The sequence below is a fragment of the Pleurodeles waltl genome, chromosome 3_1 (assembly GCF_031143425.1).
Source record: "Pleurodeles waltl isolate 20211129_DDA chromosome 3_1, aPleWal1.hap1.20221129, whole genome shotgun sequence".
NCBI classification, from domain to species: Eukaryota; Metazoa; Chordata; class Amphibia; order Caudata; family Salamandridae; genus Pleurodeles; species Pleurodeles waltl.
In genome coordinates this window covers 182,552,758-182,566,434 of record NC_090440.1, presented here as the reverse complement: position 1 = coordinate 182,566,434, position 13,677 = coordinate 182,552,758, and the positions used below count along the sequence as shown (strand labels likewise).

The 13,677-nt window shown below is 43.8% G+C and overlaps 1 protein-coding gene across 1 annotated transcript in view; it reads left to right on the top strand.

Annotated features, from left to right (window-relative positions):
* EDC3 (enhancer of mRNA decapping 3) overlaps positions 1 to 12,984 on the top strand; it is a 268,864-nt gene extending 255,880 nt beyond the window's left edge. Inside the window, exon 7 of the mRNA XM_069222129.1 lies at positions 11,604 to 12,984. Coding sequence (XP_069078230.1) covers positions 11,604 to 11,938 — 335 coding nt within the window. The 3' untranslated portion in view covers positions 11,939 to 12,984. The remainder of the gene's footprint in view (positions 1 to 11,603) is intronic.
* Positions 12,985 to 13,677: the final 693 nt, after the last annotated feature.

Sequence of the window (13,677 nt, the reverse complement as noted above, 5' to 3'; positions counted from 1 at the left end):
TGGCCAGGAACAAAGCCTGTACTGGGTGGAGGTGCTCCTCACTTCCTCCTGCAGGAACTGTAACACCTGGCGGTGAGCCTCAAAGGCTCATGCCTTTTGTTACAGCACCCCACGGCATTCCAGCTAGTGGAGATGCCCGCCCCTCCGGCCACTGCCCCCACTGTTGGCGGCAAGGCAGGAGAGGATGATGAGAAAAACAAGGAGTCCCCCACCAGTCAGGACAGCCCCTAAGGTGTCCTGAACTAAGGTGACCCCTTCCTTTAGAAATCCTCCATCTTGAGTTTGGAGGATTCCCCCAATAGGATTAGGGATGTGCCCCCGTCCCCTCCCCTCCCCTCAGGGAAGAGGCACAAAGAGGGTGCAGCCACCCTCCAGGACAGTAGCTATTGGTCACTGCCCTGCTGACCTAAACGCACCCCTAAATTCAGTATTTAGGGGCGACCCAGAGCCCAGGAAATCAGATTCCTGCAACCTACAACAAGAAGGACTGCTCACCTGAAAGGCCTGCAGAGACGACTACTGACTTGGCCCTAGCCACACCGGCCTGTCTCCAGACACAAAGAACCTGCACAGCGACGCATCCGACAGGCACCAGCAACCTCAGAGGACTGCCCTGAACCCGAAAGGAATAAGAAACTCCAGAGAACAGGGGCACTGTTCACCAACAGCAACATCTTTGCAACAAAGAAGCAACTTTTAAAGAACTCACTCTTCCCGCCGGAAGTGTGAGACTTCACACTCTCCCTGCTGGAAGTGTGAGACTTCACACTCTCCACGCCACGCCACCAGCTCGAGCTCCAGAGAACCAACACTGCAGAGAGGACTCCCAGGCGACTGCGACTACGTGAGTAACCTGAGATGACCCCCCACCCCCGTACTCCCACAGCGATGCCTGCGGAGAGGATCCAGAGGCTCCCCCTGACCGCGACTGCCTGGTAACAAGGAACCCGACGCCTGGACTAAGCACTGCACCCGCAGACCCCAGGACCGAGAGGAACCAACCTCCAGTGCAGGAGTGACCAGCAGGCGGCCCTCTTCCTAGCCCAGTCGGTGGCTGGCCCGAGAAGCCCCCCCTGTGCCCTGCCTGCATCGCCTAAGTGACCCCCTGGTCCCTCTATTGCTTCCTATAGCAAACCAGACGCCAACTTTGCAGACGGTACCTGGCCGCCCCTGTGCCGCTGAGGGTGTGTTTTTTGTGCCTGTTTGTCCCCCCCCCCCCCCCATTCCCAGTGTTCTACAAAACCTCCCTGGTCTGCTCCCCGAGCTCACGGGTACTTACCTGCCAGCAGACTGGAACCGTAACCGGAGCACTCCTGTTCTCCATAGGCTCCTATGTGTTTTGGGCCCTCCTTTGACCTCTACACCTGACCGGCCCTGTGTTGCTGGTGCGGTGACATTGGGGTTGCCTATGCTTAGGAGACTGAACTTGTAAGTGCTTTACTTACCTCAGAAACTTAACCATACTTACCACCCCCAGGAACTGTTGATTTTTGCAGTGTCCACTTTTAAAATAGCTTATTGCCATTTTAACCTATACTGTGTGTACTACTGCTTTAATTCAAAGTTCCTTACTTACCTGTGTGGAGTACCTTGCATTTTATGTATTTACTTCAAATATTGGATCTTGTGGTTCTAAAATAAATTAAGAAAATATATTTTTCTATATAAAAACTATTGGCCGGGAGTTAAGTCTTTGAGTGTGTGTTCCTTATTTATTGCCTGTGTGTGTACAACAAATGCTTAACACTACCCTCGGATAAGCCTACTGCTCGACCACACTACCACAAAATAGAGCATTATTATTATCTAATTTTGCCACTATCATCCTCTAAGGGAAACCCTTGGACTCTGTGCACACTATTTATCACTTTAAGATAGTATATACAGAGCCAACTTCCTACAGTAACTAACTTCTTCTTCATAGAACAGGCATATCCTGGGCAGAAACAGTATACACTTCCATCCACTGGAGTACTAGAGGACGGGTACAGATAGAACTGCAGAGGCTCAAGCTTTCTCCATCACAGTACAAGTACAAATCAGGTGGGGGCAGTGCAAGCTTTGCGTCTTCACAGAACAGGTATGGTATGGAGGTATCTAACCAAGCTTTCCTCTTTCATAGAAAGCACATCTGTGGGGTTTGATGTGATGTAGTTAAGTGGTTGGCAACTTTGACGTCAATGGTTTGAATCCGCCTTGCTTAGGATGTAGCACTAGTTTGGTAGATAATCAAAAGTTAGATGTGACTGATGAACGTACGGCATTGCAGAAGCACAGCTCGAGTCGTCGTGGGTACGGACTGACGTGAGTTCCTTGTTGAAGGAACAGTAGGTGTAAGGTTCCTTTATTTGCTTCAGAGCAAACAAGGAAGGCGCCACCCGCAATGTTACATAATTAGAAACCAATATTAATGGGGCGTGGTGGTCAGAGTACTCTGTGTTGGACTTGAAAAACAACCTACATTGTCAGATATGTAACACCATAGGCAGGTAAACCTGGTCCACAATAAGTACCGATTATATATAATATAAATTCTTGCAATCCATCCCACATGGGAGACATGGTGTGGAAGGAGCAGCTGCTTCCAATGCCTTTCACCCACTCCCCACCCTGAGTTAAAAGTACATTTTTCTCTACAACCAACTCTAGCAATTGTGCCAGCCTCTGACTCCATTGTGCCACATTTGCTGTTTGCCTTGCAATTATAACAAGGGTGAAAACAGTCCTGGGTTAATTGTGTTCTGGTTCAGGGAGGACCTTGCTAGGCAGCTCGTGCTGGACTGTTTCCATTGGAGCAGGGTCAAGACTGCTCTGAATATAGCTGGGTCCAAACTGAAGTGGCATGCTGTGCAAAATAACAGTGGACTGGGATATGGCCAGTGTAATCACCAGTGTGAGATTAATTTAGGCATTCCATCCATCATATGCTATAGTAGGTCCTGCAAATATGCCCCCCCCCCCCCCCCAGGTGGCAGGCTAGGCATTCACCAAATATTCTCTTCCCTAAAATGTCCCCTGCTCTCTCCTATGTTTCTACCATGCCTTGACTTGAACACATTTGTTTTCAGTGTGTAACATGGTGTAGGAAGTTGGCTCTGTATATACAATTTCAAAGTAAGAAATAGTGTGCACAGGGTCCAATGGTTCCCCTTAGAGGTAAGATAGTGGCAAAAAGAAATAATTCTAATGCTCTATTTTGTGGTAGTGTGGTCGAGCAGTAGGCTTATCAGAGGGTAGTGTTAAGCATTTGTTGTACACACACAGGCAATAAATGAGGAACACACTCAAAAACAATTCCAGGCCAATAGGTTTTTATATAGAAAAATATATTTTCTTAGTTTATTTTAAGAACCATAGGTTCAAGATTTACAAACAATACTTTAAATGAAAGGTATTTCACTCAGGTATCTTAGGAACTTTGAATAATCACAATAACATGTACAGTTTGGGCAAAAATGGCAATAAGCTATTTTGATGGCCAATGGCTACTAGCCCTGAGGGTGGCTACACCCTTTTTGTGCATCCTCCCTGTGGGGAGGGGGGCACATCCCTAATCCTATTGGGGAAATAGGATTTCTAAAAGTCAGAGTCACCTCAGCTCAGGACACCTTAGGGGCTGTCCTGACTGGGGAGTGACTCCTTGTTTTTCTCATTATCTCCTCCAGCCTTTCCGCCAAAAGTGGGGGTGCAGTGGTGGGCATCTCCACTAGCTGGGATGCTCTGTGGCGCTGTAACAAAGGGGTGTGAGCCTTTGAGGCTCACCGCCAGGTGTTACTGGTAGTGCAGGGGGGGGGGTGGGGGGGGGGAGAAGCACCTCCACCCAGTACAGGCTTTGGTTCTGCTCACAGAGTGACAAAGGCACTCTCCTCATGTGGCCAGCAATATGTCTGGTGTGTGGCAGGCTGGCAAAAACTAGTCAGCCCACACTGGAAGTCGGGTATGTTTTCAGGGGGCATCTCTAAGATGCCCTCTGGGTGTATTTTTACAATAAAGTGCACACTGGCATCAGTGTGCATTTATTGTGCTGAGACGTTTGATACCAAACTTCACAGTTTTCAGTGTAGCCATTATGGTGCTGTGGAGTTCGTGTTTGACAGACTCCCAGACCATCTACTTTTATGGCTACCCTGCACTTACAATGTCTAATGTTTTGCTTAGACACTGTAGGGGCATAGTGCTCATTCACCTATGCCCTCACCTGTGGTATAGTGCACCCTGCCTTAGGGCTGTAAGGCCTGCTAGAGGGGTGACTTACCTATGCCACAGGCAGTGTGAGGTTGGCATGGCACCCTGAGGGGAGTGCCATGTCGACTTGATCATTTTCTCCCCACCAGCACACACAAGCTGGCAAGCAGTGTGTCTGTGCTGAGTGAGGGATCCCTAGGGTGGCATAAGACATGCTGCAGCCCTTAGAGACATCCCCTGGCATCAGGGCCCTTGGTACCAGTGGTACCAGTTACAAGGGACTTACCTGGGTGCCAGGGTTGTGCCAATTGTGGAGACAAAGGTACGGGTTAGGGAAAGAACACTGGTGCTGGGGCCTAGTTAGCAGGCCTCAGCACACTTTCAAATCATAACGTGGCATCAGCAAAGGCAAAAAGTCAGGGGGGTAACCATGCCAAGGAGGCATTTCCTTACACATGGGTATTTATTTGGGAAACTGGAGCAAAATTAAAGTTTGGGGCTATTAACAAAATACTAGAGCTTGTTTTAATTCTTTAGTTTTCCAGGTGTTGGTAACTAACTGTTACCTTGTAAATCACTCTTTTTGGAGCAGCCCAACAACAGCCTAAGTATTAATGCTACAGACAGGCACACAAGAGCCATCCTCTTCAAAAAGGCTTTCAATGTGCATGCACCAGATACTGTGGAGTCCCCGCCTCGGTGCTGCGCCCGTTGAAAATGTCGAGGGCCTCATATGGGCACTTAACATTGTCCCAAAGTCAGCGCTCCAGTTGAAAAGTAACGCTGAACAGACTCAGTCGCGTAATGTACTATGGTGAGCTAGAGAAGGCTTTAAGTCCTGAGATTGTGTTTGAGCTTCCGCAGTTTAATAATGATTCTATTTCTTAAATTGGAAGGTCAGACCTGCCTTCCCACCTACCATCTTTAGAACCCCACCTTTGGGGTAACTCCACATCCAGCATACAACACTGCACATTGACACCGAACAGTACCAATGGGTCAAGAAAATGTCTCGTGTCGTGTAATTTGGATTGCTTTGAAGTCGATTCAAACGTTTACCTAAAGCGTGGGGATGAGGTCATCCGTGCCTTCCACGGGTGTTCGCATTCTTGTTCCAGACACTGCTGTAAACCCTAGCTCTTGTCGGACAGTTAGTGTCTTAAATATTTTGTTGTTGAAGTTTTCTGTAGCGCAAACTCAACCCGGAAGTATTGGAGCACTTTTCATGAGCAACAGTTACTTTACACAAGGACACAGTCACTTTTTTTAGGCACTGGGAGATTGTGATTTGCCCAGGGTCACACGACGTTGAGATTCAAGCCTGGCCCCCCCACTTCTAAAGTGGACAGATCTGGCTTTAGAAATTAGAAGAAAAAAAACGTCGTAATAAAGCATTGTTTTGAAGTTGAATTCCACTGAAAAATACTCCCGGACTTTCGAACATTAGGTTATTCAAATGGAACCACAAAGATTTCAATTTTTGCGGACGATACATGCATGCCAGATCTTTTCTAAACAGGCTCTCTGTGGGGTATCAGTTGAGACTGCCGATGCACCCGGTTTTCTTATTGGTGCCTGTGTGAAATGTGTGAGATCAAGACTTGTAAGTTTAGAAAATATGTGAGATATAGACATTTCTTTTCCCCCCATTACAAAAAAAGTGCTGTGCAAGAAAGCGATATTTAGTTTTCAAAAAGTGCAATTAGCATAATGTTTGTTTACCATATTCACAGCTTTCAGGAACAAGTATAGTTGTAAAAGAAATAAAACAAAAAAAAAAGAAAAATCATTTTTTTAAAATTTGTAGCTCATTTTTCATTCGTTTTGTGGTTTCAGCCTCCTTTCAGTTTTTGGTGGAAACAGGTGTGAAACTGACCAGTCATTTATGTATATCGCTCATGCTTTTCCCAAAAAAAACCAAATTGTTTAACTAAAGACATTACAATGCATAGGGAAAAAGAGCTATAGGTAACCATCTTTTTTCTGTAAGTTTTGCTCTGATTTCAGATTTACAAAAGTAATATGCCATTATGTTTGTCATACCCTTTTGGGTACAGGAATCTATATTGTTTGTTGGTTGTCCGAAAGCAGAATATTTCACTAAGTATCTACTATGCATCAGTTCAGAATGTAATGACTGAAAAATAGGCATGAAGGAAACCTGGGGCTCTTTAAATGCGCCCTTGATACTGAGTTTAAGAGTATTGGTTATTTGTACAACCCTGAATTTGAAGTTACCTAAAGTATCATGTGATTCAGTGCACATTTACCAACGTGTTCTTATTTGCACACTGAATTAATTTTGATTCAAAAAATTGTAAGAAACATGTTTGCTAATAACCAATGTCCTACTATTCTGTATTGGTGCACTTCTCACAATACAAATGGTACCCTGTTTATGTGGGGGCGCTCTGTAAGCTGTGACAGGAAAGGCCCCAAAATGCACCATGGAGACATTAAGTTTTCATCTTGAAATTGTGTAGCTGCAGTATATTGTTCTGAGCTTGGCTTCCACTCAGGGACACCTACTAAATTCAGACATTTCAGGGCTGTGTGACTTGCATGGATCCCACTAAGTTTTGAACCTGGAATTCGCTGCCTTCCATTTTTGTGAGGAAAGGTTCCGTCCGGAATCTGCAGGAAACCACAGAATTCCCCCACTCTTTCCTTGACAAACTGGTTCTTAGGGCATGTGCATCCTTTCCCAAATACGTGGTGTTTTCTATGTGGGACAGCTCCTCATGCTTCTACATTATTTTATTTGTCACATCAGTGTAAAAAGGTGGAGAGCCTACACCAGTCATAGGTTAGCTGGTTCAAAAAAGGAACAGTGGTCCAGAAACAGACATTGTCCAAATAGATTGTCCTCTGCAGCAAATTGCATTATGCCACACCAAATAATATCTTCCAATTCAGTTCATGGCACTTGTAGATCAGACAGTTACCTCCGAAGAGGTGTCTAGGGAGTCCTTGCGTTCATTACACCAGTGTAAAGTCCACAGCTATTGCTTTAGCTCATGGTTTTCTGGTTTCGATCATCTGCAAGGTAGCCCATGGGCATACATCTATATTTTTTACCCAGCACTAATGCATCGATTTAAATCTGTAAAGATGATCATTTTGCTTAGTTGGTCCTGCAGGATTACATGGTGTAAAGCCCACTACTCAGAAGGCACCTTCCTGGCGGCGGGCATTGCCTTTGTATCAGTTCAGAAGGTGAGGCATGTTTAGATGTTGAAGCATCCATCAGAATAGGTTGTTTGCCATTGGTAATATTATTTCTGATGGATACTCTAACGTCAGATTGCTCACTGCCCACCCTTCTCCCCATTTGGTGACACGGACTTTTGGATACTGATAAGCTCCCAAGTTGGCTATCTCACGTTGATAGTGAAAGGTGAGTTCTGTTACGGGTGCTCCACTTACTTGGGTACAACATTTCTACTGAATAACTCTTATCAGCACACAGGGCTGGCACCATTATGTGACTCTTTAATTGCAATTGAAGTTGATGGCACAACCTGTAGGAGCTATTGCAACAGTTTCTGAATGCAGTCTGGTGCTTTGAGAGATTCACATAGTCCAGAATCTGCTGTTGCAACAGCCACCAAAAATAGCAATAACAGAGGCAAATAACTTATTCATGAAATATTATGTTGTATAACTTGATGTGTGTATTCTACGCCAGGATGCCTGTTCCGGGACAAAAACATGACCTTCGAATCAATGTGCAGAGACTGTTGAGAACAGCTCAGAGAAAAATCTTCACAAGTTGGCTTTGCTAATTTGTAAGATAGCACACTGGACAGCAGAAGGTATTCACGATCTTTATTCCACCAACATCAGACACAGTCTTCTTGCTTTGTTGGCTGTCACCATCTGCCCACTCTGTGTTCTAACATCCCACCCAGTTACTGTGGTACCCTTGGAGCATGATTGGTAGAATACCTGGTCATTGACTTTCCAAGCGCAAGCCACAACACAAATGTTTTAAAATTTGTATTTAAAAAGGCACTTTAAAAATGCCTGCCAATCCACCCTTGTCTTTTGGATACAAATTACTCTTCACCTCATGTACAGTTATTGACTGTTTCGTCAAATTGACCACACAAGTTGAGACATGTTATTATGAATGTTTTATTGCAAGAAAACCAGACTACGTACTAACATGTGACTGGTGTCATCTCCTCGTTCTGCACTTTTATCGTCCATATTTCTTAGAAATATGTGTAGTATGCTTGTCATGATTAGAATTCATGAGCTGCTATTTAGCACATGTTCTAGATGCACAAATATGCAAAAATATGCCAAAAATATACACAACATGGGAGGAATTACTAAAGAATTTTCCATTGACTTCCTGTTAGTAAATTTTCTGTCAGAAGAAAGATACTTTTTGCATAGAATAATAAAAGCATAAAAAACTGATTGATACATTTGCTGCAATTCTTATGAAGACGCATTGAACATTAAAATGTTATATTAAATTGATTTAATGAGATTTCTGTTAAAATAAAAAGTATATACCGTGCAAACTGTGCGTTCTGAGATCATTCTGACTGAGCCAGTCTGCCACTGTAAGGAGCTGGGTCCTACCTGGGGTGAAGTAGCAAGCAAAATAACGGTGAATTAAACCCAAATCTGTGACTGGGGGTGTGTTTTTGAAAAGTTTCAACACTATTTCCATCATTTTATTTTGTGATAGTGCCTTGTGCTCCCTAAGTGGCTACGGTATGCCGAGACCTGGGTCCCTTGCTTGCTGCTCCACTGGTTTCAAGCTAGCCTGACTGATGAAGGGTGATACCCTGAACTGGTCCCACGATGCTTGAATCCTGTCCAGGGAGGACCTGGCGTGTCCGTTCGGGCTGGACTTGCTCCCATTGGGACCAGGGTCAAGACTGATTTGCATATAGCTGGGTCCGAACTGGGGTGACGTGGCAGACAAAATAACGATGGATTAAACCCAGATCTGTGACTGGGGGTGAGTGTTTGATAAGTTTCAATACTCCGACCATCATTTTATTTTATTTTGTGATATTGCCTTGTGTGCCCTAAGTGGCTAGGGTATGTTCAGACATTGGTCCCTTGCTTGCTGCGCCACTGGATTCATGTTAGCCTGGCTGATGAAGGGTGATACCCTGAAAACGGTCCCAGGATGCTTGAATCCTGTCCAGGGAGGACCTGGCTTGTCAGTTCAGGCTGGACTTGCTCCCATTGGCAGTAGGGTCAAGACTGATTTGCATATAGATGGGTCTGAACTGGGGTGACATGGCAGGCAAAATAATGATGTATTAAACATGGATCTGTGACTGGGGGTGAGTGTTTGAAAAGTTTCAACACTCCGCCCATCATTTTATTTTGTGATGTTTCATATATCATCACGAAATACTAGCCAATCCAAGTGTTTGATGTTCCTTTTAATACAGATACAGAGTACATTTATGTTCATATCGAACTAACTTCAATTAAAGTTTATTCTTGTTAAATTTAACCCATGCCTAATCGTACCTCCACAAATACTCCTCATATCTCAGACAGCTTAAAGACAAGTAGGAACATTTTGCATACAGCATGGAATACATTACATAACTGGGTACTGCAATTGCCCGGGGCAGAAATCTGTGTGAGCCATAATGGCAGTTAGGCACAGAGTGCCGAAGGACGTGCTATAGCTGTCCCACCCATATGCTTACTGCCTTGAAATTACGATTTGGCACTATAAGAACTGTAAGAAACAGGGCGAGCAGTGTATTCCTAGAGCAATAGTTAGTCTCTGGGAGGCATGGTAGAGTGATTCAGGGTGTAAGCAGAGAGCTCATTCATCCTCGGGGAAGAAGTAAATATAGTTCCTACTCCCATGATGAACCAGGCTCGAGTAGATTGATGGAAAGTAAACTGCACTCATATTTGTTTCCTTGCGTGGGCCAAAAAGGATTACCTTATTTAACAGCACTCTACCCATCCATGAAATCCTGGCAGAGTAAAATACCATACCCACCCAGATGTTTTTTTTTTTTTTAATGAACATGCCTGTGTAATTATCTGTGATTGCTTAGAGGCCGCTGTCTACTTCCAACAACCGTTTTTTCCTCTCATAGATAGAACACTTTGTCAAATGGTTATATAAATGACTTAGGGCACATCTCAGAATCCCCTTAGACTCCTTAGGACGTAAGTGGGAGCTTGACATTAACAGAGCAAAATATCAGATAAAGAATGGTCCTTCCTCTTACAATACCTGAAACAAATCCCGCTTAATACATGATTCAAATGTATACAATTTTCAGTATTTCATAGGGCCGACTTCAGTGCCACATAGACTACTTTTGATGTTCCGGTCACCTCAGCCTCCTGCCCTAGTTGTAATACATGGAGTGCAGACCTGGTCCACATGCCAGGGTTGTGCCCACTGCTAGCGAATTAGTGGGCGGAGGGGGTGGCGACATTAAGCTTGACTTGTAAGGATCATTGGCGCACACTGGAACAATGTATATTGGGCTTATTTCCCAGACCCAAATCAGTCAAGGTATTCTCTCGTTTGCAGGCCTGTCATTATTACTGGCCAAATGGTTATTGACCCAACAGAAATCTTCAAGACTCCCTTTGATTCTCCACTGGAGAGAGGAAGTGGCACAATGGGGACTTGCAGAGAGTGTGGCAATTTGCCAAGAGGAATTTGGAGGACCTCATAAAGAGCTGATAGCTCTGAAATGGGACACCATACTAGAAAAACCAAACATGCAGGACAGTTAGGAGGAGAGTACTCACTAGGGCATCACAATGATTATCCACCAACATCAGATCTATACTACCGTCCCACCACATAGCCTATAAATACTCTACCTAACGAGTAACCGGCCTGCACATATGCCAAGGCTCCAGGTAGCATAGTCCTTCTGTTCAGTAGTCAGAAAATAGCACACAATTGCCCCAATCAAAGTACCACTCCGGTTCCCCTCTGTTGTCACGGCCCTTACGGGGAAGAATTCCCAATGTCACCACAAACGATCCACACATATGTTAGGCGCTTGTTGGGAGCTGGGGTGTATTGGGATTACAGTTGTATTCACATTTATATTCTTTGTACAGTGCAGCACCGAACAATTTTCATTATGTTACTATTCCATTCATGATGAGTTACACAACTCTTTTACCACTTGCAGTCAATTATAAGTAGTGCACCTCAATGTAACTGGAAAACGAAAAATGCAATGAAGTTTGTGTTTAAAAAAAAATATAAAAAAATGCAGCCTGACTTAGTGAAGGTGGATCATGCCTATAAAGGCTGTCCCATTGTTGCATTGATCGACTCTTAAATGACCTTTAATGAGGTAATTAATGTTAGCGATTTCTAGAGGTAAACATACCAGGATCTGTTTCCATTATGGTCTTTAACACCACTATTATTTATTTTTCAGATTTGCCCGATTTTCCAGTGGACTTGGTGATCAACTGCCTGGACTGCCATGAGAACGCCTTCCTACATGATCAGCCCTGGTACAAGGCAGCTGTGGAGTGGGCTAGCCGGAATCGGGCGCCTGTGCTCAGTATCGACCCACCTGTAAACGAGCTAGAACAGGGTATCGATGCCAAGTGGTCTCTTGCCTTGGGGCTGCCACTTCCTCTGGGTGAACGAGCAGGGCGTATTTACCTCTGTGACATCGGAATACCGCAGAAGGTCTTCCAGGAAGTGGGGATAAATTATCACTCGCCCTTTGGCTGCAAATTTGTTATCCCACTGCACTCAACATAGAAGCAAGAGCTATTGTTGATGGATGGATGTGATCAAAAGGGTGGGGAAGACCTAGTGCAAGTTCACCTGAGTATATGCTGTGAACTCGAGGCCTTAAAGCATGTCATTACTAAGCTATTTCATTTCAAGCAAAGGCTCTTGTGGCACCTTCATGGACTATGTCTGCATCACAAAGCAATGCTTCACTTCAGGTTCATTATTTTTTCTTTATTTCCCCCGGTATTGTGCCATGCTGTGAAAGAACAGCTGACTTTGGACAGTGTTAATTGGTGTGGCTCTTGCAAGGTCGAAAAGCGAACACTGCAAGGTCTCCAGATATGATGGAGGAGGAGATATGGTTTTGTTTTTGTGTAAGTCACAATTTACAGCTACTTCCTACAGCTGTATGGGATAGCTACCCAAGAAGCAATATGTGGAATGGGGGTGTTCAGTTTGGAAAATTGTGGGGAGCAATTTTCTTCATTTCATCAACACAAAGGAGTTTATTTTTATTCATTTCATAAAACAAAGGAGTCCTATATACTTGTGGTGCCTGAGACCTATTGATAAGTACAAGATGGACGCTTTTTTGGCATCAATGACTGACCTTAAAGTGGAAAGCTATGTTGCATTTCACATTCGTTGCCATTTTGTGGCCAGTTTTAATTATCAGAGTAAAATGAGCATATTCAAAACTCAGTTGTTCAAAAGTTAGACAGACCTTCAAAAGTATCATGGGAAGATTTGGATTGCAAGTTATTTGATATTTTCTGTTCTGTTTGCTTGTCCTATGAAACCTCATGTTTGTGCAGTCCTAGATGGACTGACTCCTTGTTTCTGATAGAGGTACCGCTGTGCAAGGGAATGCCCAGTGTAAATGTTAAACTGTGGCAATGAAAAGAAATATTTTACTTACAAAGAACTAAACCTGTTACAAGACGGATTGTTGAATATGTTTATAATACAGCCTTACTTATACTACATCGCTGTTTTATTACATTGAAAAGTCTCATTTGACATACTTCTTCCAACACCTCTTGATATAAACATGATACACTTTGGACGTATTATCACTTTCGGGTTTAATTTTCGTTTCTATGTTGGATGTCTGTTTCTACTTAGAACTTAGTTTTTAAAAATTTGTAAGCATTTTCCCTTCACCTTCTCTTGTATGATTGGACGTAACTGAAAATAATGGCTTAGTTACACTAAGGGGTGAAAGGGTTGAGAGGGGGTAAAAAAGACAATGGGATGTCACTTTATAGGAGGTTCGTTCACAGTTTCAGAAGAGCTAGATCTTTAATTTTGTTACTAAAACAACAGTTGTATATTGAGAGTAATACATTGAAATGAGGGGAGGTGTAAATTGTGACTCTTCATGCAAAAAGGGCATCAGCATTATACATGGCATGTAGAAGACAAAGAATTATCACAGTATTGAAACGTAACACATTCAGTTACATTTTTTGCTAATATGCCATGTGTTTAGATGTTTTATGTAGCTGATAAGGTAAATAGATTAACGAGCACAGGAAGTCTAAACAACAGTGCTTGTCCAAAAGAAGCTTCCCAAATGCCACCTTGAAACAAGTTTGATCAAAGGCATTTCACCTAAGGAAATGAAGGTGAGTGTATGTCTCTCTAGCTTTAATTCTTGCCAATTACCACTTTAGTTTGTGGGCCTGTTGATAAACAAATTGGTCGGCCGTAGGTATCTTGTCAAGTTCCTGGGAGGATAGGTCTGTCTCCTGCTCCCCTGG